Raw genomic sequence first — 25,882 nt, 5'->3', positions numbered from 1 at the left:
GGCTGCGGTTCGATGCAGGGCGTTTGCATGTGCTGTGACAAAGTACATCGATTCGCACGGTTCTGGACTTGCAGCCCATTAACTCCCAATATTGCTTGAATGACATCTCATATAACAACCAGTACATAGGTCTTTACAAAGGCGGGTTCTCCAAAAGAAATGCATATTCGGTTATTTTTGATCTCATGACTACTACCACGGAGTACTCCGTAGTGGCTAAAGGGGCGGTTGAGTAAAGTTCTAGCGCAGAAAGACACGGAAGAAAGAAGCAAAAGGACAAAGAAAGGTCTAGAACAAGTGGACATGATAGATTTAACTGAGATAAGGATATCTTTGGTGAAATACGTAATCAAAAAAATAAAAGGTCAACATAGAAAAAATGAAGACAGAAATTCATCGAAAAGGGTGATAATTGGGTGAATCTCACTGGTCAATTCTCTGCCTCCCAGCCGGTGCGCCGATCGCTTAAAGTCTGGATACAAATAAGAAAAATTATAAGAAAAGAAATGGGAAAAAGAGAAACCGGGAAAAAGTGGAAGAATTAAAATCGATAGGTCCGATGAGATCGCCTGCATCGAAAAGGTGGGAAAAAAGCAAAGAGGACTGAGGAAAAAAGAAGAAATAACGGTTCTGGCTGCATGGCGCCGTGTGGCGTGACGTCTAGTTGGTGCTAATTGTTCTGGATAGTTGCGGTTAGGACTCTTCCGCAAAGTATTGTTGGTTATTCCGAATACTCATCCAATTTCTGTTGGACAATTGAATTGACTCGTCTCTGTACTTCGGCAGGGGAGGCGGCACAATCTACTGAGAGTGCATCCCATTCGGAGTCTGGCTCTTCTAGCATTTCAAATTGTGAATGGACCATCGTAGACTTCATGTAGTGACCTTTGCGCTGCCTAACGCGCTGTAGGAGTACTTCCTCTGGAGCACGAAGGTAAATGAAGTGTATTCTAACGGTGGGGTGGTCATAGGCGGCAACACGAATAACGTCGCGGTATTTATGCTTGAGCGCAGAACAGGTTGCAACGACGCCAGGCGGACAAGACCGGGGAGTCGCAGGCGAAGAGGAAGATGGTGTGGTAAGGGCGCTAATCGCAGCTTCGCGAAGCTGGATCAACCAGTCCCATCTGTCTGCATCAGTGAGTGGGATGCTATTTGTCATTTTTTCCTTGTTGGACTTGGAGTGATACTAGATGAAACCGTTAGAATGGGGTTTCAATTGTCCTGTATTGTAGATAGCACTGAATACATACATCGTCGCCTTCTATGTATGGAATACGAAGCTCCTTTGCCAGGCCTTGGGCAACGGTAGTCTTCCCGCAGCCTGCCGGCCCGGTAACTATCCAGATGTGTTGTGGCATGGCATTAGGATTTTGTTGAGACTTCAGTGCATATGAAGCACTTGAAGATAAAGATGGTGATGGGGATGGGGTTGTGGCCGAAGGATACCGGCGGGAGAGGCTATTGCGACTCATGTTTTGTAGTGGCAGTGGTGACCTAGTAGCTGGCATATAAGGGCCAGTGGAAGGCTGTTCCGTGGAGAGCATGATGTTTAGATTTAAAGCCAGGATACCAGCTTGCTTCTCTCGTTTGCTGCCTGTAGCAGTGAAGCTATGATAGGCCTGAAAGCGGCTTGAGGATGTTTGTATCGGACAAACAAGATATATATATCGTAGCACACCGTACGGATGCTTTGTCAATGAGTATGGTAAAAGCGCAGCAACGCACTCAAAGAAATATCTGGATCACAAGGGAAAGATTATAGTGGCAAAGAAAAAAAAGAGGGCATTCTTAAAGAAGAGGGAATAGGGAAAAGCGATTTGCGGGCGAACGGTTGGTTTTAAGCTCTGGAATTTCCTCTTGAGCCATCCCACGCCCGATGAGGCCCAACTCAACGCCATGAGACAATCCGTCCAGAACTTCTGGTTGTTGTCTTATTGCAAATCTTAATTTGGCCGCAGCCCAATCAAGAGGCATCGGCAATGGGTGGACAGTGGCCGCGGTGGATGCCAGTGGGGGGAACGTAAAAGCCGGGGATAAAGGGAGGACAAGAGAACGGGATGAGAAAAACAAGCAGAGACAGGGCTAACCCACGGTCACGGTTCTGGGCCGGAGCTGGGCCGATCTCCAAGGATACAAAACTGGTGTATTCGCGCATTTGAGGTGGGAGGTTCGATGAGTTGGTTGGTGTTGGGTCTTTGTTGGTGATAGCAATCAGGGCTGGGGGGACCTGATCGTCCAAGGTCCAGAGAAAGAAGGATGCTATGCAAAAAGGGCCCGCGGGATGGCCGATGGAGCTGGAGCTGCGACCACTAGCCATGTACCTTCTTTCTAGGCTACGGGGATGATTGGGAATGAGATGAGTGTGCGTGTGGAAGACTCAACCGGCGGCCGCCCTGCTGGGATACCCCCTGCTTTCCCCCCTTTCTAAGGATGATGAGCAAGTCAGATTCTTAACTCTCGTCTACAAAACATTCAGCCTGGTGCGTCGATAGTTAGTTGGCGTGCTTTGAAGAGACGGTGAGCGGCTTGCACTATTGTTGTTGCGAGTATATGGAGTCGAATCGCAACGGTTTGCGTGGGGAATGAGGTCAGAACACCAGTCGTTGGTTCCATGCATGATGAGGTCAGTGTTGCGGCTGCATTGATGGTCAGATGTACTATGTACGGAGTATTATCAGAAAGTATTATGCGTCCGATGCAGCCGCAGCAACTTTCATTCAAACCAGAAGAAGAAAGATGCAGAAGAGAGACTCTTGGAAAGTGATATACGAGCCACCGTCACATCACTAGTTGACCGTACATTGTACTTGGTACTCCATATCTTGGAAGGAACTGCTCGAGCTGCGTCTTCGTGAGATGCTGGTTCACACGAAGACCCCAGCCAGGATCACAATCTTAGCCGCCTCAGGGCATGATTCAAACGGCGACAAGGTCCAATCTGGTAAGTTGATCCTGTCTGCCACGTTGCCTCGCTGCACGATTGCCACTAAAAACAGAGCCACAATCCTTACGGAGCCCTGGGAGAGTGTATTCTCGTTTCCCTTCTGTCCCCCCTTCACGGCTGTGAAAACGAAATGATCCCATTGATGGAAACCTGTCGGAGTTTTGCTTTTTCATGTCGAATTACATTGTTATATAACAAGCATGCATACATACGTACAGGGATTTGACTCTCGACTTTGCTGCTGACCTTGCCAGGGCATGCACACCTACTACGACGAGGTTGCATGCTGGGGTTAGTTTGATGCTTGCTCCATATATCCTATATAGGCCTTGTGCGTTTCGCGCAGGATGATGGGGAATGAGCCTATTATTAGCTGTTCTCTCACTAGGATGGATACTAAGCTGACCCCCGGAAGGATATTACATATATGTATTTATTAGTATACCTACAAAAAGACGTTAGCATGGATACCTTCATTCATTCCTGGAGCCAGGGTTGAGTAGTTATACGGTTCAGGGACATCGAATGGAAAAGAAAATCCCCTCGCTTACTTAGATTGCTCCCCTCCTAGTGCCTCGTATCTCCCTGAGCCGACCTTTATACGTATATAGACACATACACCGCTCCAAAGGCCGGTTTCAAGTTCCAGCTCTTCCGTTCTGCGCGGATGTCAAGCATCTTTTCCGGTGTCATTCACTCATCAGTATCATCTTACAACCATGTTATAGATAAGTTACCAGAAGAAGTATATAATAAGTGGAATGATCGGGAACGATGGCATGGTTTACAACCAATTCCTCTCTCCCCCCTTCCCCCCCTCCATAGATTTTCTAGGTTAGTGGGTACGGAAACGGAAGCGGAGAGGGAATAGCATCATGAACTATCGCCTTTGATCGCCTCGTCCTGCATATGAGGCCTGCCAAATGACGGTTTAGCGTTGGTGATTAGCACTGTTGAACTATTCATTTTCATAGAACGCCGGTAGTTCCTCGTATGATGACAGGTGAAAAAAAATAGTATTCAGAGCCTGACTACCGCAGGCAATATCGTATTCTTCTCTTATGACAGAGTCAGCATCCAATCTCATAGCTCATTCTTGTCCGTCCAGGGGGGAAAAGGCGTTGTTGATGTCGAAGTAAGAAAGATAAAAAAGGAAGCCAGAAAATGAGGGTTCTGCTTACATAATCTCTAACATTCAAACCGTCCAAAACGCTTCCAAGGCAAACATCATGAAGCAAGCTCTCAAGAGTAGAACAGCTTGAGATAGCGCAACCGCTGCTCGTGTTGGCTGCATACTTTTTCGATTAACCTGTCCCTAGTGGTTTGCGACCAGGATGTCGTCCTTCTTTTTCTCCACACCCGTCGATATCGACATCTTGCTGGAAGACGGCGATGAGCGGGAAACAGTGGACATCAAACTCGAGAAGAACCGGCGAGAGAAGGCACCGTTGTATCTCGACGGGGAGTCAGTCAAGGGCGCTGTCACAGTGAGGCCAAAGGACGGCAAACGACTGGAACATACGGGCATTAAGGTACAATTCATTGGCATGATTGGTACGTATACAGTTCCGGCCCATCCATCCCACTCACCCTCGTCATGCCAGCTGTGATCAAAAAGAAAATAAAAGAAACATTTGCTTACCATTCCCTGTCTATGTGTGCAGAGATGTTCTATGATCGCGGCAACCACTACGAATTCCTCTCCCTGGGTCAAGAGCTTGCTGCTCCAGGTGAACTGCAGCACCCGCAGACATTCCCATTTAATTTCAAAAATGTTGAGAAACAATACGAATCATACAATGGAATCAACGTCAAGCTACGGTACTTTGTTCGAGTTACTGTATCCCGTCGCATCGCGGATGTAGTGCGGGAGAAGGATATCTGGGTATACTCCTACCGACTGCCGCCAGAGTCCAACAACCCAATTAAAATGGACGTTGGCATCGAGGATTGCCTACATATAGAATTTGAGTACTCAAAGTCGAAATACCACTTGAAGGATGTTATTGTGGGCAGAATATACTTTTTGCTTGTTCGGCTGAAGATTAAGCATATGGAGCTCTCGATTATAAGGCGAGAGACGACGGGTTCCCCGCCAAATCAGTATAACGAAAGCGAGACATTGGTGAGATTCGAGGTACGTAAATTCTCCCTCGTTATTCCTGATATAGAATGATATTGACTGCCCTGGTATAGATTATGGATGGCTCGCCATCAAGAGGTATGCGTGAAGAAAGCACCCCAACTTATTCCCCTATTAACATGCTGATGCTTTCTAATTAGGCGAAACTATACCCATCAGATTATTCCTTGGTGGATTTGATCTGACGCCTACCTTCCGAGACGTGAATAAGAAGTACTCGACAAGATACTATCTCAGCCTTGTATTAATAGATGAAGGTAAGATTCCCGCCCTCTACCCTACGCCTTTAGTATATGCACGGTCTATTCCGCCATTTGGCAATATACTATCCTGACAATGGTTAGACGCGCGTCGATATTTTAAGCAATCGGAGATTGTCCTATTCCGCCAATCCCCAGAGATGGCGGCAGCTGCCCAACTCGAAAACCAACCTCATGATGGCCAGCATGCGGTGCCTCCACCAGAACGCAAGCAAGCTGTACGTCATAGTGACGACGGGGAAGGGGACGCACTGCAAAACCCACATCTTGCATCGGCCCCATCCCAACTTGCACCTGAACCCGCATCTGCATCCACAACGCCGGCATAAATCAAGAATGATCCCCATGGTTTACTTTACCCTTTTTAGCCTCTGTGCGGGCTCACATAAAAGGAGGTGATGGGAGTCTGGAGTTCTAATGTGTCTACTTATTTATTATTCTATTTGGAATATGTAATATTCTCATATTAATTTTTATCGTACGGCGTTGTCCATGATTCAGTACAACTTTACCCCCACACTACATCAGGTATCGACTACCCAGTTTCAATGATAACGTTGCATATATGAAGCGCCAAATATCAAGCATAATTATATCGGTATCATATTTCGATCAAGGTCGATACAAGCAAAGAATAATTATCTACGTATCAAACAGCCATAACTTATAATAATGGAACGGGGACACCGCTCTTCTAATTCCCGTGGACCAGGTCACTATCCCTGTATACCCTCTAAAACCTTTGTCAGCACATCTAGAACTTGACGATCATTGGATTCTTTGCTAGCAACCGTTATTGCACGAATAACAAGGGGATACATCCACCCGAGATGTTTCTTGAACCTGGCCCCTGTTTGACTGCAACTTTCCTCCTCCCCCTCTTCATCTCCCTCATCTTCCGAGGCTTCATTCGAACCCCCTATAGGAACGCTGGGACCAGCGGCTGGAATGGCGGTAGGTTCACTTTTCAGTTCAACCAATCGGGTCAGAAGGTACATTAGTTCCTTTCTTGAAATTAAAGGTTGTGGCATCAGCCCCAGAAGTGGTTGGTCGGCGATATATGATTTCAAGGGTAAGGCACACCGTAAGATAAGGTACGGTGACACAGACTTTGCAAGGGATATATATGGTGTCACATAATTTGGCGAAGCTTGGCTTTCTCCTGCAGCCGGTTTGCGAACAGATGCTAGGTCAAATAATGTGTCGATTAACACATATGATAATTTAACCCGCATCGTCGGCTGCGGGCCATGGGTGCGGCCGCGTCTGACTTTATATAGATCACGGAGTGGTTCCTTTTGTGCAGAATTATCGGGAAGGTCCAATCGTTGAGGCGGGAAAATATGCGAAGAATCAAAAAGCGCAAATGCAAAATCCCGCCGGATCTCCGGAGAGATGAAAGAAGAGCCAAGAGCCGGGATTATCATACCACGAAGCCGTTCAAAGGCCGTGATGTCGAATTGCTCGTCGGATAACACAGCGGATGGTGTTAATTTTAGATCAGTATACTCCCCGCAAGACACAACCCCCTTTACAACACCAACTACGGATGCCCAGAAGCGGTCTGTAACTGTACGGTCACACGCCTTATATTGGGCCTCAACGTACGGGGTTGCGACTTCTATGAAGTCCAAAGAGGCTGTCGTTGCTGTTTGCCATAAAGTTGGGTTTCCGTCCTTCCCTAGCCAGTTGTACTTGCTGGAAATTGGAGTGGTCAGTCTTCCGAGCGTGTTGCTCAGCACTCCATCCGACAAAACATTGGCTTTCAATCCATGCTCTGTTATATACCAGCTTAAAAGCCGCATTGAAGCCTTAGACAGTGCAACAAAGGTTGGTTTAGTTCGGTCAGCCTGTGGCTTCCCTTCCAAGGGTAATTGGAAGAATTTGGAAAAACTCTCCATAATTACGGATTGTGAGTCTGGCTTATCTGTGCAAAGAGTTTTAAGGCACTCAATAATTTGGGTTTGTAACTCGGAAGTAGTTTCGGTGTCTGAGGAATATTTCGAATGGACTGATTGCTCGATAGCTATTTGGGCATTTTGCAGAGCTTCGAGAATCTGCTTTTCCCCCAAGTAGTTTTTAAGGAGTCTGTAGAGCTGCTTGTACGCTCGGAAGTAAGCTAGTAACGCATTTTGATTTGAACTCTCGTAGTTTTGCTTCCCCTCTTCCGAGACAGGATTGCCATTGACCCAAACATCCCAAGCTTGTTGGGCCAAGTTTGTACCAATGTCTTCTGGTACTCGAATGCAGGACAGAATTTGGGAGAAACTGGAAAAAATGGCCTCCATCAGCTCCAATGAATTCAACTTGATCAGGGGTTCGTAGAACCGGAGCAGTCGGGTCCAGGATTGATGAAAACTATCGCACTGAATAATGGTACCAAAATATGTAGCAATAAGATTTGACAATCCCTTGCTCAATAGTGCGGACGTATCCACCCATGACTTTTGGTCTTCCGAACTCTCCGTCGAAGATTCCATTAGTTGGACAGTTTCTGCTTGGACAGATTCAGCCATAACGAAAAGTATTTTATTCAAACATAGATGCCAGATACCCGGAGGCAACTGCTCGCTTGAATGATCCAGTATTCGAAGCATTGTCTGGATTGCACTATTTCGGACTTCAGTACGGCTATCAACCGTAAGATCAACTATCTTTAAGAGCAAAAGTAACCACAGTGCACAGGTTGATGAGGAGTTGTCAGGGTTTTTGGCAATATCCACAATACGTGTTTCGGAAGTTGAAACGGTAATCTCATCTTCGCAAGAAAATTGGTTGATTTGGACCCGGAGAAAATCTGATATATTCCAAAATGACGTGGTGGCTGTTAGTGAAATGTTAAAATCTTCCTTTTGAGACGCGAAGCTATAGAAGCATTCTACGAGCTCAAGTAGACACGACGCGGGAAGTAACGATAAAAAGTCCGACGTCACAAGTTGTAGCGAATCAAAAGCTGTTCGTAGTAGTTTTTGAGACTTCACTTTAACTATTGTTGGGCTGCCTGGGGTTGACGAAGGTGGTTTCTGGGCTTCATCTTTCTCCGTCAGAACAGGTATTTCTTTATCGAAGACGCTCGATATTAGCTCGAATACCAAGTTCCAGCCTGCAACCACCGATTGGCCAGATCCCTCCAGGATGGATTTCAATGTTTCAAGGGCGAGTTCATGGACTTCTAGATCGGCTGCGCGAATCGAAGAACTCGGTCTTCGTGCCTGGTAGTGCATAGAAGATTGAGATTTCAAAGCGAGCAATCCCCGGAGTTGCACATCATTCCTTGATTCCTCCTCGATAGATTCTGTCAGTTTAATGGTTTTCGAAATTATTGTGTTAATGATATCGCTCGCCTTGAGGCGCAGTCCTGAGCTAATCTGGTCATTTTGGATCGTTTTAACAAGGTTATTGACCAAAAGGTCCCAGATACCCTCATCTTGCGGGAGAGAAAGCCGTTCAATATTTGCTTTGGCAATACCGGATGCCTTATCTAGCACAAATTTCAGTTCATCTTCACGTACCCTGCTTCGGCCCAGAGCTATCGACAAACTTCGTTTATTCTGGTGGACACGTCCTCCTTGCTGTCCTTGTGGGAGAAGAGGCGATGGTGTTTGTTTTTGGGTTGGTGTAGAAGCTGTCTCTTTGGTAAAGCTCTCCGGTAAACTTAAGAGAGTGATGAGAAAGGTTTTGAAGGCAGAATTGGGGTAATCGCCTGTGCTTTCGCAGAGCTTATTGGTGACAGCCTGAACAGCCATAATTTCAGGTCCAAGATTGGATTTCGGTAGGTCAGAGTTCGAACTTTTAGTCTCCATGTTTTGATCTGTTGCCATTGAAATAAACGTGGAACTTGTAATGTTGATGACAAGTTCCGCATTTTGAAGAGTTTCAAGGACAATTGACCAAGAACCACGGTCTAAGGTTGGCCCAAGGGCAATACCTAGGTTCAGGAGTGCTCGTAAACAAAGAAGATTTCTGGTATTTAGCATATTGAGAGGGGTATCGACGGGGGAGTTAGCAACCTCCGAAACACTAGTTGACCGTTGGTTGGTGTTATCAATGACAGGCGAATGGTGCGTGCTACCATCAGGAGCAGTATTGGATCCCGGAAAGTCAGTAGGGACAGCAGCTTTCCCGAGAGTCGTTAGGAATGCATCTCGTGGAGTAGACAATCGTAGAAGACCCGCAACATGAGCTAACTTTTGGAATGCCCGGACTAATGTGTGATAAAATTCTCCATCCAATGCAGCATACAAGAAAGTAGATGAAGTAGCTAATATGGCTGGCCAGCAAATGTCAATTATACCGGCGGTGGCTTCAATATTGGCGATTTGCGGATGAGACTTCAACTCAAGGGGGTTAGGTGGGACTGACGACTTCCCTGTGGATTCTTTGATATCTGTGTCTTGCTGAGCCGAATCTTGATCTTTGTTCGAATTTGAAGTGTTGCGTTTCCGTTTGCTCTTAGATTCAGCGACAGCAAGCGGAATGATGAACCTGGCAATGCTTTCGGAGAATGCTGCTATACAGTTAAGCACTAGGCTGTAGATATATGTTTCTGGCGGTGATGGAGAGTCTATTTTGTCAAGTGTTTCGATATATGGGACTCGCAGGAGACTCCACTGTGTGCTAATGCCACACATTTCGGGCCTGTTCGAAGGGCTTCCAATTATGCCACTCACCCCGACGGATTCGAGAGTAACTTGGTCCTCGATTGAATCTTTATTGGTTTGAGTTGCCAAGGGTACAGTGGATTGATGGCCTAAGCCGATCAATGAAGACTTTTCTGAAGCAAGCCTGACTAAACATGACATATGATCTCGCAATACAGCTTTGCGGCCCTCCTCATTGTCAAAAAGGGTATATATAAGTCGAATAATACCCGGTTCAGTGTATAAAGATCTAAAAATCTCCATGCAAAGCACCCGTTTCCAGGGCAAAGACGTTTCCGTATCGATTAAATGGATCAGAAGTGATAAAATCACCTCGCATTCAACAGTTAATAGTGATAGGTGAGCTTTAAGAATATGCAGCACTATCCTTGCAACGCGGACTGTCAGAGAAAAGGAATGGCGTTCAGAAAGATATCTGACCGCCAAAGGCATCAGTCTGTGCCTAAGGACTTGGGTATGCTCAGGATGCCGAGCAAAAACTTCAGCGTTATTCACCAAGATGCTCTCAATCAATTCTAATATAAATATTTTAGAAAGTGACTTGATACTTAAGTATGTAAGTTGCTCGCCCTCCAGCAGGCGGCATAAATCATCTAATATCTAGATACATGCATTAGCAGCCATGTTAGCAAGCATTAATCTGGGGTTTCTTATTACCCGGAAAGCATCGTAACTGAATGTAGTCACATCAAGCTTTTGGTCTTCTAGTGAAATAGTAGTATAGGTTATATTGCCGCCATCTTTATCTAAAAGTTTCTAGATCAGCTTCTTCAGAGTACCAACTAGATTAGAAGAATGCTGCAAAACGAACCATCTTCCCGTGAGACTTTCTCAAAGACAGCAACCACTAGCTGTTGAAGAGTAGCAGCAGCGGTATTCGATAATGCTGTCGTCTTGCTATTCTGTAGCGTGGCACATATTTCTAGCGTGGTTGCAAGAAGAACACCAGTCAGGTTATCTGCGTAAAATCGAAATAGTGACGGCAATGTCTGCAATATTTTGAGTTGTATTTCAAGGCCTAATATATATACGGTAAGTCGAGGTCCAAATATGATACCAAAGGATACAAATAGGCAAGAACGGACTTAGATTTGCGGTTTCATGTAGCCCTTGAAGTACATCTTTTAGGCGCTCCTGAGGCAATGCCCCAATGGTTACTAGCCTTTGAAGATTTGCTACCCCGATAGCAGCAAGACGGGTATGCCGAGTCTGGCACGCTAGAACAAACGGTCTGGCAAACTGTGGCTTTCTGGCCAGGTCTCTCGGAAGCTCAGCATGGGGTCCAAAAAAACTTGCAAAATCACATTGGAGCAGACAAACCTGCTGCTAGCTGTGATTCAGATGTTGATGGTAGAGCTTTAAGCTCCGCAAGCGATTGTTCGGCTGCCTGTTTTTATACGTCAACCCAAGAACTACATGGACATCCTACGATTGAAGAACATTAACATGAGCTCAAACGGACATTTCTTAGGTCAGAATGTTTCCTTTTAGATTCCTGGATCAGGTTCGACAGCTCTGCCTGCAAAGTGTTGGACGTCATGTCAGAAACGGGGTTTGGGCATAGTGTACGTGGCGTCTATCAAGCAAGGATGAGAATAGTGAAGATGCAAAGCTCCAGTATAGACTTAATCCATTCCCTAAGAGTTTCCCATCGATATGGCTCCACGGAGCTACAGGAGGCTGGAGCAAGTCAAACAATCTGCCAGGTAGTGGAAATGTTCGTTTCTTGCTATCAACCTTTCGATTTACTTTGCGATCTCAACAAGAAGCTAGATCTAATCACGTGTAGCCATACTTAGTCATCAAACACACCTGCAAGGATCAGAAGACCTTGAAGAATGAAGTTCAAGAAGATAACAAAAACATACTCCAAGTCCACACTGAGCCGACTGCCGTACACTTCATTAAGAGCCTTACCGCACAAAGAATACACAGGAATATACACCCTTGTTTCACATCGCAACCATGGCAGCCAAAGTTCCTAGAAACTTTCGCCTTCTTGAAGAGCTGGAAAAGGGAGAAAAGGGAATGGGCCCTGGTACGCGACCCAGATGACGCTTATACCGCTTTGCCATGGACACTAACACCAGTTCCGAATAGAGGCATGCTCATACGGCCTGGCTGATGGAGACGACTTGATGATGACGAACTGGAATGGCACAATCCTCGGCCCACCACACGTCCGTATTGCCCTTATCCAAACCATCCCTACTATCTACCCTCCCGATACTAGGGTTTTCTAGCATCCTAATCACTAAGAGTAATAGAGCGTACATGAGAACCGGATATACAGTGTCAACATTCACTGCGGTGAACAGTATCCGGATGTGCCTCCCACTATTCAGTTTGTCTCGCGGGTGAACCTACCTTGTGTTGATGCAAAGACCGGAAAGGTATGGATATGAGGATTAGCATCAGTCCTTTTTACTTTTCTAACCGCATATTTCCCTAGGTTGATCCCTCCAAGCTTCCGTGTTTAGCACAGTGGAAACGTGACAACAACATGGAGACAGTACTTCTTGAGCTCAGAAGGTAAGATGCGCTTTGCAAGACTCAGCCGGTTACAGCCACAACCAACTAATCCATTTACGTGTCAGATACATGGCACTACCACAACATAAGAAACTCCCCCAACCACAAGAAGGGTCAACCTTTTAACGAAATTCCGCCCCCCCCTCCGCCACCCACAGGCCTGGAAAGATACTCAATGATACTCAATGATGAACGCATATCTGGTCACCATGATTTTTTATTTCTTTTTGCATTCTATAACTGCATATATAATTTAAGCGCGGTTTTCTTTAGCCAAGTGGGATTTCAACCTAGGAATGAATAGTTAATAACAAAAGCAACTGTTATCAAAAAATATGAGGGGAGGAAGGCGATAAGATAAGATCACACGTGACCACAATAATATGAATGACGTTTGAAACCTTAAAACGAAGTTTTGAAGCTTGCCAAATGCAAGAAGAAGAGAAATAACAAGCCAACCACTCCTCGAAGGGTGGCCAGCGATCACTGTCCAAATGTCCAGATGCCCCGATTCTTACATCCAACACAGTCTGGCGTTCACCGTTTAGCGTGTAAGTTGCTTGCCCGTGGATATTCAGAGTCGGCGTTAACGGATAATATTATCATAGGCCTTTCCCTCTACCATGCCTTGCTCTCACAGTGCTCTAAACCGTGGCTTACAAGCTCCAAGGCATCACATATCCGAGGCATAATACAGGCCAGATTCCGTCTGGACAAACCAATTGAAAGCCCTAGTCGAATTGAAAAGTCCCTGAGAGCAGGCTATGAGGTAGCTTCCCTAGCTCCTTAACTTCTATCTCAGACTGTTACTTACCGTCCCTTTACCACACAAGGCTTTAGAATTGATGAAATCATGTGCTAGTGGAGAACCTAGAAGCATTGAGCGAGTTGATTCCCTCATTGCCGGAACGCAGCCCTTCCTCGAGAAATACAAGAAGAAATGCGCACAACTCGCCCACCGACGCCAGATGATAGAGTTAGAGAATGATAGAAAGAGAGAGAGAAAGCGCCGTTTTAGTGCCAAAGCAGTGTTGGAATCTGTCCTATCACGACCTTATCCCAAAGTGTCCGGTATACGCCATGTTCCTCGATTTGCATGTGCGCGTGGGATACCATTTCTCAGGATCAAGAAGCCTCAACCGAAGAGTCTGGGCATAGCCATAAGAATCAGGCAAGACGCTCGATGGAAGAACATCCTACGCAAGCAAGAACTGGCTGTGGATGCCTTGTTCGCACAAGATGAGGATGCGTGGGATCAGTTCACAGAGAAGAAAGAGAGCGGCACTTGGGATAAGGCTATCCAGGAGAATATCGGCCGCGTGGTGAATACGATTAAGAAAGGGGATGAGAGAGATCTCGAGCTGGCGAGGAAGATGTGGAATGTAGTAGTGGCTGAGAGAAGGCTGGCTGAGAAAGAGGCCAAACAGAGGGAGAAACTAGGTCAGGAAGAAGCCAAGTCGAGCTCTTCTTCAAACACGATACAACTATGATATGCAGACAGGCTTTGCAACTGTGGTATGTTTATACAACACTCCAAAGCAGATTTTGTTTTTTTTTTTTTTTTTTTTTACAATGCGATATTTGTCAACACTCGATGATATATTTAAGATGCCATTGATCTACCCTGCAATGCCATCTTACTTTCTACCAGCCAGCAAGAGGTCCAACTTTGGCGACTGATCGATCCAGGCCTTGGTGTTGGATCTCTCCATGCAACGGTCCCACCAAGCCTTCACCTGAGGTCGAGAAGTAACCAACTCTCCGAACCCACGATCAAACAGCCTAGCCAAGAAAGGAAGATAATAGACATCTGCAAGTGTGTACTCCTCGCCAGCCATGAACTTCTTACCAGAAGATTTGAACTTGGCCTCGACGATATCGAAGTAGTCTTCAAGCTTCTTCTTGTGCTCGGCCAATGCTGCGTTGTCGGTCTCCATTTTGATTATAGGCTTGATGAAGGTCTCCCAGATGACGCCAGAGACCGGGCCCTCAAAGTAAGATGATTCGCAGGAGAGTTCCTGTTCGAAGAGAGCCAGCGAGGCAGCCGTGGCCGTGGCAGGGTTGGGGAGGAGAGGGAGGTTGAGCTTCGTGCAGAGAAAGCGGGCGATGGCGCGGGACTCGTACATGACGATGCCGTCGCTGGTTACGAGGGTTGGGACCTTGCCGAAGGGGTTACGGGCAAGGTATTCGGCAGACTATTAACGCCAGTCAGCCCGTTAAATCTATTTAGAAGTCGAGAGGCAGAGCAGACCTTGTGCTCCTGGGTGCGCATATCGACGTTGATATACTCAAAGTCAGTGAACCCGGCATCAGCCAGGGCGAGCAGAATACGGTCTGGCGCCGTGGCAATCGGGTTGGCGTAGAGAGTAAATTGAGGCATCTTGACAAGTGTACTCTTGGTAGCTGTGTTTGTGGTGGTTGTAGATGTTGGTTGTAAATGTAGATGCCTGCTTGTTCTTGAGGAGCAGGTGTTTTTATATAGATCTACAACTATAAAAACGCCCCCGCGCGGAGGAACCGAAATGATGACATATATTCACGGCCAATCGGGCTATTAATCCCACCGATCTTCGTATAAATAAGTCCAGACGAATTAGACATCCTTAGGGCGTGGGCCGGAGCAGAGTTAAGATGTATGATGCATGTCATATGGAAGCCGTACTATTGAGCATGGCTGGCTGCTTCAAACACCCAGCAAACCAGAGAGCCAGCACCGTCACAAACACAGCGCCGACCAGCTCGACCAGCCGTCGATATCTGTACAAGGCGATGGACAGGCCGACAGCGACCTTGGACTTCCCGCGAGCAAGCATGGCGGCGCGCAGGCCTGGCAGACCGTCGAGAGACTCTGCATTCCACACTTGCTGGTACTTGAACAACTCCTGCTTGACCAACTTCTTCTCGCCCCACTCAGAGATGGTCTCACGGTCCTGGAGATAGGGCTTCACTGCTCCCGTCTCTGCGTCTGTACGGAGAGCAAGGCGAGGGACCCCAAAGCCGCAGGACGTCTGCACCTAGAAGATGTCAGCATGTATATACGTGTCTATAGATGTAGAGTATGTACCTGGAAGATATCCAGCGTAATAACGGCTCTGGCGCCGACGATGTAATTCTCTGCAAGGTTCATCTTGTTCAGCCAGCTCCTAAACGCAGGGTCATTATACTCAACCACCTTTCCGGTGCAGAAGAGCCGGAGGATGCGAGGCGCTGGGCCAAAGGAGCAGAACATGACCGTGATTCGGCCATTCTCACGCACATGGCTGATGGTCTCGTTGCCAGAGCCGGTGGCATCGAGATAGGCCGCTTCGTTGGGCGAGAGGATGGCGAGAGAGGTCGACGGCAGGCCTTTGGGCGAGATGTTGATGTGTTTGCCGCGACTGGGAGCTGAAGCAACGAAGAAGACGGGCTGGTTGAGCATCCATTCCTGGTGGTCGGACGAGACGGACGGATAGAACTGTACCATTTCTGCAGGATGTATTTTTTAAACAAGATCAGATGTATATAACGATATGAAAAATTCGTACACTGAGTGGGGTCTTTAAATAGCTGAGAAGAATGAAGCAATCTTGGTCAAATATATGTTCAATTGGTAGGAAGCAATTAATAATATCAACATTGCTTCCCTGTGGCTGGCGGTGGCTTGTCATACCCTTGATGTAAGACGCAACCCAGAGTACGGAGTACTCTCTGTCTATATAGTCCTCTGCCAGACAACTCCAAAAGTCGAACCGGCTATGCAGTTAATTCAACCTTCTCGAGCTTCTCGGGTATCGAGTCGTCTATATCGTCGTCATAGTCTCCCTTTCCGGCCAGTCCTCTCTCCCACAGCTGTTTCCCCGTCAGCTTCTTTGGCTCCTTGCTCGAGGCCTTCTTCTTCTTCTCTTCTGCTTCCTTTTCTTCCTGCCGTCTCTCCTCCGCCTCCTTCATCTCGGCCATGAATTTCTCCCGCCACTCGAGGAAGGTTTCTCGGGTGACTCGAGTACCCTGGAACTTCCGGTTCTCCTCCTCTTCGGCCTTGGCTGCTTCTATGTCCTTCAAAGCCTGGATGGCCGCCTGGCGCTCTGATATGAGAAGCTCTGCTCCTTCTTTTAAAGAGTCGACTAGCGAGAAAACCATGGCAATTCCCAGGTTCTCTTCGACTGTAGACTGTAGTGACTCCAGTAGCCGGTCTCTGTCTTCCTGGATATCGAGATGTGGGTATTTGGGCGCATTCGGAGGGGCGGATAGCTCCAGTCGAGGTGCTACGTCTGGGTAGTCCTCTGGATAAGTGACCTGCAGGATGAGCGTGGGAGGCTCGATGTCCTCATCATCTTGAGAGGTGACATCCAAACGTATCGAGATGCGATATGAGTTCTCAGAGACGTCTATAGCTGTTGTCAGTATATACACTCCCGCATACTCTCAGGATAGCTCACCTGTCAACTCGTCGGGGAAGATAGATAGCAAGGTCTCTTTCTCTTCCGCCTGCTCTTCACGGCCCATCTTACATATGGGCAGGCCCAAGCCTGGATATAACTATACACACTCTGAATAGTTTTTCCCTCTTATTTGTTTATTCTTGTCAACAAAGTCGAATTATTTCGCTTTCTTTCTTTTCTTTCTTTCTTCGTTATCGAACTTATCAAGATGCAAACAAGCCAAACATGCGGTTACTTTTTTTTTTATATTTTATAAATTTAATATTATTGAAATTCAAAGAAGAAACAAGTCAAGCTCGATTTAAACATAATAATTACAATTCTACAGTTCTAGAGGATCATATACACTGTGTTATTGAATATAAGGACACTCCTCCGAAGGATTGAAGAGCATTGACCTAATGGCCAAAACCAGACCATCGAAGAAACAGTCCAAGAAGAAGTCCAAGTCGGTCCTCCACGGTACAAAAGGCATGTCGACGAGACCGAAAGAGGACCCCCAAACCCTGTTTGAACAGGCGACAGTTCTACTACAGACCGGGCAACCAGACGAAGCATTGCCGCTTGTCGAACGAGCTCTAAACAGTATCTCCTCAGACTCACCGAAATATCTAATTGGATTGAACCTGATAGGAGAGATATACGTTGAGCTGGGTGAAATCGATGCTGCGCGAGAGAAGTTCCTACGAGCCGTTGAACTAGATCCAGAGGGCGAAATAGACGAGACAATTGACGGGGGTGCGGAGAAGTTTCTATGGCTGGCCCAATTGAGCGAAGAAGGAGGAAAGGATAGCGTGCGGTGGTTCGAAAGAGGCGTTGGCGCATTGAAGAGAAATCTACAGTCGCTAGAAGGGAAAGATGATGACATTGCGGAGGAGATACGCGAAGGATTTAAGAAGAGGCTTGCACATGCGCTCTGCGGAGTGGTAGAGATATACATGACAGATCTATCGTGGGTATACATATTCTTGCCTACAGTGGGCGCAATGCTAATTGGATTGCATAGATGGGAAGAAGACGCAGAGAGTAGATGTGAAGCACTCATAACAGAAGCACTACTAATCGCCCCCGACTCCTCGGAGTGTCTACAGACTCTAGCATCGGTCAGGATATCACAGCTTCGGTTCGATGACGCCAAAGCAGCATTATCACGAAGCCTAGAAGTATGGAAAGATGAGCCGCCAGAAAGCACCCTTATACCGGACTTTCCATCCAGAATTAGCCTTTCTCGTCTACTGATGGAAGTCGAGATGGAAAACGAGGCACTCCAGGTACTAGAGAGAATGGTCTTTGAAGACGACCAGAGCATCGAGACATGGTATCTGGGCGGATGGTGTCTTTACCTGATAGGTAAAAAGGACCAGAAACAGGAAGAGACGGACACAGAGGCAAAGGAGCAACAAACTGCTACTTTCCTGACCAGTCGGAAATGGCTGAAGCAGGCCTTGAAGCTCTGTGACATTGTTGGCTACGAGGATGAGAAGCTCAAGGAGCATGCACGCGAGCTTGCCCAGGAGCTTGAACGTGGCCTGGGGATATCTGGAGACGACGAAGCCGGCGAAGACGACGTCTGGGAGGATGAGACGGACTCGGACTCGGACAACGACCAGGACATGGCGGACTCCTAGACCAAAAAGGTGCAGGTAGAAATCCTAACCCCTTTACATAGTCATCCAAAAATAAAAATATAAAGAGAAGAAAAAGAATGTAAGAATCAACAAGCGTCTGAAAACCGCGCTTAACGCCTTTAGTAAGACGCGCGGATAATCCCAAATCTCCGGGTTTATAAGAAGCAGAGCATCACATATTCGCAGTAAGTTGACAGTTAACGACACCATTGAGCCGTGGCTCGTCTTACTCGGTAGATAATGGATGTCATGGCGACTCCGGCAGGCGACGAAGGGGTTGAGAGCGCTCTCGTTGCTGCGGCTGTCGATGCCGACGGCGAGCGCGCAGCCGTTGAGGACGCGCCACATCTACCAGAAGAGAGTGAGGAAGAAGAGTCCGGCGAAGAATGGGAGACTGCTTCTCTCTATGAGGATGCACTGCAGTTTATCAGTGACGAGAATTTGCGCGATCGCGGTGAGCCCCTCCTATCTGTATCTGCAAGCTGTCTTTTACTAACGGGCAACATATAGTCGTTCCCGGAGCATGCTCACTTCAAGAAGCAATGGCGCATCGCAGACGGCTCCGGTCTATCGGACAAGCTGCGTTTATTGCAGAGACACTGGGCCGGGGCACCGTCAGCGCGAAAAAGCTATGTACGGCCTTTGGAATCATGCCTCCGCCTTTCCTTGAAGGCGCTCCAGACAAGGCATACCACCCGCTTCTGTCCCTGGGCATGTCGAGAGAGAGCTCTAAGCGTCTCAAGCTGCCAGAGTACAATACTATCGATGATGTTGTTCAGCTAATGCAGAAAGCTAAGAATATCATCGTCATTACAGGTGCAGGGGTAAGACTATCCACATCCATGAGCATATATCTTCGTTTATACTGACAGAGATGTAGATCTCTACAAGCCTCGGAATCCCCGATTTCCGATCAAAAGACATTGGTCTTTACTCAAAGTTGGAACATCTCGGCTTGAGTGACCCCCAAGAGGTCTTTGATATTGAAGTCTTCCGTGAAGACCCAAGTATCTTCTACTCTATTGCAAAGGACATTTTACCAACTGAGAAGAGATTCTCCCCTACCCATGCTTTCATCCGCCTACTGCAGGATAAGGGCAAACTGCTCACAAACTTTACGCAAAACATTGACAACATAGAAGGAGCCGCTGGGATACTTCCTGAAAAGATGATACAGTGCCACGGCTCGTTCGCTACGGCCTCCTGTATGGATTGTAAACATCAAGTTCCAGGAGAAGAGCTTTTCGATACCATCCGAAGGGGTGAAATCCCCAAGTGCATGCGCTGTCAGGAAAGGTCACAGTCCAGGCCGCGAGGCTTGAAACGTAAACGTAGCTCTAACGGTAATACGAGCCGGTCTCGGTCTCATTCCGCTTTTGACGATGATTCGGACGGCGGATACTCAACTTCCCCTACAGCCGCGGTGATGAAGGTGAGCTCCTACTCTTAATCACCAGGGCCCAGGCAACCTTGACCTACTCATAAGGCTAATTCAATCCAGCCCGATATCACATTTTTCGGAGAAGACCTCCCAGACATATTCAAGAAGCGACTATTAGAACATGATAGAGAACTCGCTGATCTTGTCATTGTCATCGGCACGTCCCTAAAGGTCTCTCCGGTTGCTGAAGTTCCCGGAGTTCTTCCACCCGACGTGCCACAAGTCCACATCTCACGCACTGTTCGTAGCCTTCCCCTACCTGCTCCTTAATACAGAGGATTCAGAATTCTAACGATCTTTTAAACCAGCCTGTCTCTCATATCGAGTTTGACGTTGATATGCTAGGAGACTGTGACGTCGTCGTTTCCGAGCTTTGTCGTCGAGCAGGTTGGGATTTGCAACACGAGATGATTCCCAAGGACCAGCAGATTCAAGTCGAACAGGTGGAAGGGTTCGAGTCCCGGTTTACGTTTACAGTAACCAACACTCAGAACTAGGCCTACCACCTATGCCTTTTCGAACTTGACATCTATTTTCCTTTTTTTTCACGGCGTTGAAGGTGGCTTGGTTTCTTTGGTTTAGGATCAGCCAGGTTATTGATACACACTAGACTGCGTTCTGCACGTTTTACCAGATCTTTTCGCGGGTGTCATCATGTCTAGAGTTTTTTTTTTTCTTTTTCTCATTTTTACATGGAGATATGGGTTTACTGTGCTTTAGGTTGGTGTTTGGGTTCATTACATGCGCTGATAGAGTACATGAATGTTGTATTTATGCAACCCGAATATATCAGAATATCGGAGACATTCTCTAGGTTTGGTTCAATTCCATCTCATCATTAGCAGTGCTGTACATCTATTAACCGTGAGTGCTAAATCCACAAGAGCTATCAATGCTCATCTCAAGATATATAAACATGTCAAAAAATCGTAAAATGGCATATGGAAAATGGTATCATCCCACCAGCGGTTTATCCTTCCCGACTTCGGCCGAAATTGCTGTATTATTATCCTTTTCATCTTCTTCATTTATGCAGTTCACAGCTTCGTCCTCCAGTTTCTTCTTCTCTTTCTTCTTTCTCTTCTCGACTTTCTTAATGGCCTCTCGGGTAAGCTGCTGCCTCAACATTTTCTCAATCACATCCTTCTTCCTTGTCATCCGGTCACCGGCCATAATAACGATTCCAGAAGCAACGTTGCAGGAGATAGATAAGCATAGTATAGTCGTCGTTAGAGCGGCGGGGCGCACACGATAGTCAATTCCCCACGTACATGCACCCAGAGCAATTTGGAAGAGAGAGTGGCAGTCTAGTAATATAACGACAGCAATGAGGAGACGGATAGGAAAGGCGTGATGGGTTGTTGTCTCGTGAGGTTTGTAAAAGGTATGAGATTTGGCGAATTTATTCGAATGATGTGTTAGTTTCTTTTGCTGCTCGGGGGTCAGGACCGAATATTCAGCCCCTTCGCCGCTAGTCAAGACATCCTTAGCTGCCTTTTCGATATCGACCTCCTTGTCTTTTGCTTCTGATCGGATGACATCTTCCACAGGAGCTTCTGGAAGGTCGTTTGGGTTTTTGAGCTTTGGGAGATCTTGTTTCCGGCGAAGTCGCCAGGTTAGACGGTGATAGTAGGCGATATAAATCATGTGGTATGTATCTATAGCCCTGAATGGTGCTAGCCCATCGCCAACGACGGCGAAAAGTGCAACAAGTACGTTGTCAATTACATTGATAACGTATAGCTGGCGGTCACCAACATAGATCCAGCCTTTTACCTCGTCAGTTAGCGTATGGTTCAATGACGGATTGAAGGAATTAATAAGATAGACAACCTACCAATTAAAAACAACACCCATGCGAGACCAAAAAGTGTAATTAATGTTGCGTATAGAGTAACAAGAAATCCAAGTGCTAACCAAGATATAGCCGTCAGTTTCATGTTCCAGTTACGAAACGGTCGGAGAATTTACTCACGCTTCTGGACATACTGCCAAAACCCCTTCATTCCACGTTTGAATTTGGACCTCCGAGAGTGTAGCATATGTCTGACATGGTCATTAATTTCCCACTTATCCGACGGGTCCCAGCCGTCAAGAGTGGTGCCTTCTGGCAAGACGGCAAACCGTGACACACTGAGGTTTGACGTTATTGTCTCCATCCGTTCAACACTTGGTCGCTCCACGCCTGAAGTTGGAGTTTCCTCCTCCTCTTCCGATATCGAAGATACCACAGATTGCGTAGAGTCGCTTCGAGGCCGTGTAAGATTGTAGGTAGGCTGACGGTTTACAAAGCGTCCTAGGTCAGGTACAAACAGCGAATTCTGGACGTTTGTAAGTGTAGTAAGAGTCGATACTTCGGGATCTATTACCGGTCACGATTAGTTTTCCCAAGGAAACCAAGAAAGCGTGAGCCAAGGAAAAAGCCCTACCAACAACATCAAGCAAATTGACGACCCTCGAATCGTATTCTTTTCCATCGTTTATGTTCTCTCCCACGTCCTGGCCAGCTTTCGCAAGGCGTAGTGACGACTTCGTTGGAGTGGTAGCAGACCTCCATCTTCCGCGTCCAGTTCCAATTGTTGCCTGCCTAGTTGGCGCTTCTTCTGCCACCGTTGCCATGGGTGTATACTCGGTAGTGCCATCGTGGCCAGCTCCGAGCACTCCCAGGTTTTGAGGACGTTGGGGCTCCGAACTGCTCCTCCGCCTCGAGGCGATCACATCGTCGTCAGAGCACTTGGCAGGCTCTGGATTATGACTTGTAGTTCGCACTATAGGCTCTCCGATCAACGATGGCCCAGAGTTGCGTATTCGAATGCTGGGCCGGCGGAGGGTTGGCGTGCGGTTTTGCACAGCCAGCAAGCGGGACGAGCTGGGTCCCGCAACCTCCGACTCTGGCGCGTCGGAACCCGACGCACTCTCTATGGGATCCATCTACAGAACAACGAGAAGAAACGACGAAGAAAAACCCTGGGGCGTGCCTGGATAGAACGCTATCCGCTCTGCGGTCCGATATCCAAAGGCTCAAGTATATATAAAAAACGTTGCCACTTCAAGCTTGTTACAAAGATGAGATTAAGCTTTTTGATTAATGAGCTTAATAAAGATGATGACATCATCGCTCCCCTTTTTATAGATATTTACATTCGAGCTGGCGCCGGACCGAACGTCAAGAGATGGAGATTGCAAAGTGTGTATGAAGAGGGTCACTTTGGTATAGCCTGCACTTGCACAGAAGTGTGGTATATCTAGGCCTCTACGGGGACAATACAAATATGAAATGTGATCATTATTAACGATATAAACAGAGCTAATAAGTAGCACAATAGGTTTCATGCCTTGGTGTTTAACAGAGGTCCAGTAATATAGAAGACTTGCAAGGAATATAACGAAGATATAACGAAGGGATCATGGCATGAGGCTATAGATCATCCGCTAGATTTCCCTTCCCAGCCGTTGCCTTGTAGAAAATGCCTTGCCACAAAAATATTCCAGGCTCCGTCCTAATAGCCGTGGTGTCTTCTATATCTTCCTCTCGTTTCCTTTTCCTGTTGACCTCGGAGCCACAAGTGGCCTGAATCATGCACTCTTGCAGCAAAAATGGGATTGTACGTTCGGCATCTTCCGTCTTAATATGGCCATCAACCGCCAGGCGCCGAATATTCAGCGGATTGAACAGTTCCAGGAGCTCATCATCGGATTCGGCAGCCTCAAACTTTTGTAACGTATTTGCCTTTAGGAAATCTTCTGAAAGATCAAGTTCCCGCTCGGGATTATATAAAACATGACTATAAATAGATAGGTCCGTTATCTCCTCCGGTTGGGTTGACTCTGCTACCAACCATGTAAAATCCTGGTTTAGTATGGTGACAACAGGCATAACGTCAGGGCTGGTACGTCTAGCTATATGTGCTTGGTCAACCACTATTCGATATAACTTCTTTGTAAATTGGGAGCTATGGTTAACAATGAACGCATCAAGTTTAGCAGCCTCGGCCTGCAAATACGGATCCTCAGTTTCTGTCGTAACCGTAGTAGATGCCATGGCTTTACCGCAGCCAGAGTTGGTTTCTCCGGTTGCCCCCCATTTATAAAGCGGCTCAACTGTATATTCCTTTAGCTTTGAGTGAGGAACGATGAAGACTGTCCAGCCCTGATCATCAGGATAAGGAAATAGGGGAGAATTTTCGGGTTCCAGCATAGCCTGATGAAATGAATGAACGGTGATATTGGATGTCCCTGGGACGTGAGGATTATTAAAGCATGATCCAACGAAAAAGATGCGTAGTTTAAGAGCAAAATGCTGGATATAATCCTCGTACCAACCTAAAGACGCTGCCGATTGGATGCATACTAAAGTTGGTTTCATAGGCTTCACAACTTTGCCCATGTCTTGAATTCCAATCATGAAAGATGGATATAATAGGTCGTATGTTACAAGTCTCCTATTAATACTCTTCGAGTGGGTGAAGATACGCGCCCGGAGAGTGGGTTGTAAGTGAAGTCGGCAGGACCAGGCTACCCTTTCTTGCTCTAGCATAGTGGCTATCGTTAAAGCAAGGCCCAGAGATCCATTGAGCGGGGTTAATAAGTTGTCAATGTCAAGATCCAGCATGTCGGTCTCCTTCTGTGATAGAATTGGGATACCCGCATAACGGAAGATCCCCTGACTGACTTTTGTTTCGTTTATTGGATTATCCAGTGTACCTAAGTTTCCAGTAATGGCTATAATTCATCAATCTAGTTAGCAAGACGTCATAAAAGCGTAACATAGTGGGATGCATCACAAATGCAAACCCACTCTGGTATTGTTGATCATAGTTGTCTTCCTCCTTCGCCTGCTTCACCGGTTCAAAATAAGTATCAAGCTCTTCTTTCAAGCCAGATAATTTTTCATTGGGAGGCGCTGTATAGGTGTCGAGATAGTGTATGACTTTGGCATTTTTACTACACTGTCTTCTAGGTGTCCACCGCAGATCGTTCATCTTGTTTTCTGTATTGAGATAGTACCACATACGAAGAAGCGCATAGGCCCGGTGAAGATCCTCAAACAATGGTAAGTACTTTAACTGTGCAGGTGAGTACTGGTAGACTTCAGCAAAATGCTGAGGAACACGATTGATGACCTTTACCAGTACGTTGCAGGTTACTAAGGGAGCAACCAAGTCATGGATGCCGCTGCAAACGCGTTCAATGTCTTCTTTTGACGGGATATCTTTTTCATTCACCAGAACGGAGAGCCGTAGATCATACTTACACTCTTCAAGGAAATCGAAGAGTGTAGCACAAGGGACGGTGGCCCCTTCCCAGGCATCCCGTCTCATTGTGTCATATTGCTTGAATATATCACTAACCGAATTGACGATTCTATGTAGTTGGTTAGTAGTACCGCAGTTCTTGAGATAGCCAGCCACAAGCCCCAAGTTCCGGTAGAAATTATTCTTTTTCATTCCATATTCAATAGCTAGAACTCCTGGAGGATTGAACTTTTGAGCGCGTTTGCAGTCTTCCTCTGTTGGCAGATCTGAGGCTTTGGCGGACCGAGGCTCGCGACCCATACTGGCTGCGCTAATCTGAGAATGATACATATCAGCGTTTGCCGGAGTCTCACAATTCTAAGTAGAACTGAGAGATTTGAAGCTGATATATCGCTTTCAGATGAAACAAAGCTGAAAATACAGGCTAGATCGTTTTTACCTGCGTAGTTAGCGACCTATAAGAAGTTCGGATCAGAATGAGCTTTGGTGTAGTTTGTTGCTTGGTTGTTGGTTGTTGATTTGGTGAAGTTGTTAGAGCTTATGTAAGGCTTTTTTATATCAGTTAATATAAAGTTTGGCACTAGCCACTAGCGCGCT

The 25,882-nt window shown here is 46.7% G+C and overlaps 14 protein-coding genes across 14 annotated transcripts; 5 read left to right on the top strand and 9 right to left on the bottom strand.

Moving 5' to 3' along the window:
- Positions 1-721: 721 nt before the first annotated feature.
- Positions 722-1,547, bottom strand: MCYG_06285 (thermoresistant gluconokinase; the record flags this gene model as incomplete). The annotated part of the gene is made up of 2 exons (XM_002844275.1): positions 722-1,189; positions 1,254-1,547. The coding sequence occupies 2 exons, from the start codon at positions 1,545-1,547 to the stop codon at positions 722-724; spliced, it is 762 nt and encodes a 253-aa protein (XP_002844321.1).
- A 419-nt stretch (positions 1,548-1,966) lies between these two features.
- On the bottom strand, positions 1,967-2,320 carry MCYG_06284 (uncharacterized protein; the record flags this gene model as incomplete). Its single annotated transcript, XM_002844274.1, has 1 exon — positions 1,967-2,320. One exon carries the CDS (start codon positions 2,318-2,320, stop codon positions 1,967-1,969), a length of 354 nt encoding a protein of 117 aa, XP_002844320.1.
- A 547-nt stretch (positions 2,321-2,867) lies between these two features.
- On the bottom strand, positions 2,868-3,625 carry MCYG_06283 (uncharacterized protein; the record flags this gene model as incomplete). The annotated part of the gene is made up of 4 exons (XM_002844273.1): positions 2,868-3,064; positions 3,160-3,212; positions 3,499-3,542; positions 3,569-3,625. The coding sequence occupies 4 exons, from the start codon at positions 3,623-3,625 to the stop codon at positions 2,868-2,870; spliced, it is 351 nt and encodes a 116-aa protein (XP_002844319.1).
- Positions 3,626-4,249: 624 nt separating this feature from the next.
- MCYG_06282 (vacuolar protein sorting-associated protein 26B-B) lies at positions 4,250-5,679 on the top strand (the record flags this gene model as incomplete). The annotated part of the gene is made up of 5 exons (XM_002844272.1): positions 4,250-4,501; positions 4,612-5,084; positions 5,144-5,168; positions 5,231-5,347; positions 5,435-5,679. The coding sequence occupies 5 exons, from the start codon at positions 4,282-4,284 to the stop codon at positions 5,677-5,679; spliced, it is 1,080 nt and encodes a 359-aa protein (XP_002844318.1).
- Positions 5,680-6,066: 387 nt separating this feature from the next.
- MCYG_06281 (conserved hypothetical protein) lies at positions 6,067-11,551 on the bottom strand (the record flags this gene model as incomplete). The annotated part of the gene is made up of 7 exons (XM_002844271.1): positions 6,067-10,526; positions 10,560-10,611; positions 10,669-10,757; positions 10,823-11,029; positions 11,097-11,270; positions 11,332-11,398; positions 11,474-11,551. The coding sequence occupies 7 exons, from the start codon at positions 11,549-11,551 to the stop codon at positions 6,067-6,069; spliced, it is 5,127 nt and encodes a 1,708-aa protein (XP_002844317.1).
- Positions 11,552-11,976: 425 nt separating this feature from the next.
- On the top strand, positions 11,977-12,669 carry MCYG_06280 (ubiquitin-conjugating enzyme; the record flags this gene model as incomplete). The annotated part of the gene is made up of 4 exons (XM_002844270.1): positions 11,977-12,049; positions 12,112-12,191; positions 12,279-12,364; positions 12,609-12,669. 4 exons carry the CDS (start codon positions 11,977-11,979, stop codon positions 12,667-12,669), a joined length of 300 nt encoding a protein of 99 aa, XP_002844316.1.
- A 376-nt stretch (positions 12,670-13,045) lies between these two features.
- MCYG_06279 (conserved hypothetical protein) lies at positions 13,046-14,033 on the top strand (the record flags this gene model as incomplete). Its single annotated transcript, XM_002844269.1, has 3 exons — positions 13,046-13,094; positions 13,152-13,312; positions 13,377-14,033. The coding sequence occupies 3 exons, from the start codon at positions 13,046-13,048 to the stop codon at positions 14,031-14,033; spliced, it is 867 nt and encodes a 288-aa protein (XP_002844315.1).
- A 147-nt stretch (positions 14,034-14,180) lies between these two features.
- MCYG_06278 (glutathione S-transferase PARB) lies at positions 14,181-14,923 on the bottom strand (the record flags this gene model as incomplete). Its single annotated transcript, XM_002844268.1, has 2 exons — positions 14,181-14,738; positions 14,795-14,923. The coding sequence occupies 2 exons, from the start codon at positions 14,921-14,923 to the stop codon at positions 14,181-14,183; spliced, it is 687 nt and encodes a 228-aa protein (XP_002844314.1).
- Positions 14,924-15,188: 265 nt separating this feature from the next.
- MCYG_06277 (pyridoxamine phosphate oxidase family protein) lies at positions 15,189-16,006 on the bottom strand (the record flags this gene model as incomplete). The annotated part of the gene is made up of 2 exons (XM_002844267.1): positions 15,189-15,557; positions 15,608-16,006. The coding sequence occupies 2 exons, from the start codon at positions 16,004-16,006 to the stop codon at positions 15,189-15,191; spliced, it is 768 nt and encodes a 255-aa protein (XP_002844313.1).
- Positions 16,007-16,275: 269 nt separating this feature from the next.
- On the bottom strand, positions 16,276-17,025 carry MCYG_06276 (RWD domain-containing protein 1; the record flags this gene model as incomplete). The annotated part of the gene is made up of 2 exons (XM_002844266.1): positions 16,276-16,907; positions 16,959-17,025. The coding sequence occupies 2 exons, from the start codon at positions 17,023-17,025 to the stop codon at positions 16,276-16,278; spliced, it is 699 nt and encodes a 232-aa protein (XP_002844312.1).
- Positions 17,026-17,362: 337 nt separating this feature from the next.
- MCYG_06275 (TPR domain-containing protein) lies at positions 17,363-18,589 on the top strand (the record flags this gene model as incomplete). Its single annotated transcript, XM_002844265.1, has 2 exons — positions 17,363-17,913; positions 17,968-18,589. The coding sequence occupies 2 exons, from the start codon at positions 17,363-17,365 to the stop codon at positions 18,587-18,589; spliced, it is 1,173 nt and encodes a 390-aa protein (XP_002844311.1).
- Positions 18,590-18,838: 249 nt separating this feature from the next.
- MCYG_06274 (chromatin regulatory protein sir2) lies at positions 18,839-20,527 on the top strand (the record flags this gene model as incomplete). Its single annotated transcript, XM_002844264.1, has 5 exons — positions 18,839-19,043; positions 19,100-19,413; positions 19,470-20,021; positions 20,091-20,270; positions 20,306-20,527. The coding sequence occupies 5 exons, from the start codon at positions 18,839-18,841 to the stop codon at positions 20,525-20,527; spliced, it is 1,473 nt and encodes a 490-aa protein (XP_002844310.1).
- A 457-nt stretch (positions 20,528-20,984) lies between these two features.
- On the bottom strand, positions 20,985-22,961 carry MCYG_06273 (uncharacterized protein; the record flags this gene model as incomplete). Its single annotated transcript, XM_002844263.1, has 4 exons — positions 20,985-21,799; positions 21,868-21,942; positions 22,006-22,392; positions 22,460-22,961. The coding sequence occupies 4 exons, from the start codon at positions 22,959-22,961 to the stop codon at positions 20,985-20,987; spliced, it is 1,779 nt and encodes a 592-aa protein (XP_002844309.1).
- A 487-nt stretch (positions 22,962-23,448) lies between these two features.
- MCYG_06272 (uncharacterized protein) lies at positions 23,449-25,585 on the bottom strand (the record flags this gene model as incomplete). The annotated part of the gene is made up of 2 exons (XM_002844262.1): positions 23,449-24,752; positions 24,829-25,585. The coding sequence occupies 2 exons, from the start codon at positions 25,583-25,585 to the stop codon at positions 23,449-23,451; spliced, it is 2,061 nt and encodes a 686-aa protein (XP_002844308.1).
- Between the last annotated feature and the right edge of the window lie 297 nt (positions 25,586-25,882).

This window comes from Microsporum canis, genomic scaffold (genome assembly GCF_000151145.1).
Source record: "Microsporum canis CBS 113480 supercont1.6 genomic scaffold, whole genome shotgun sequence".
Taxonomy (NCBI): Eukaryota; Fungi; Ascomycota; class Eurotiomycetes; order Onygenales; family Arthrodermataceae; genus Microsporum; species Microsporum canis.
Note: the sequence above shows the minus strand (reverse complement) of the source record. Positions and strands in the feature narration are given on the sequence as shown.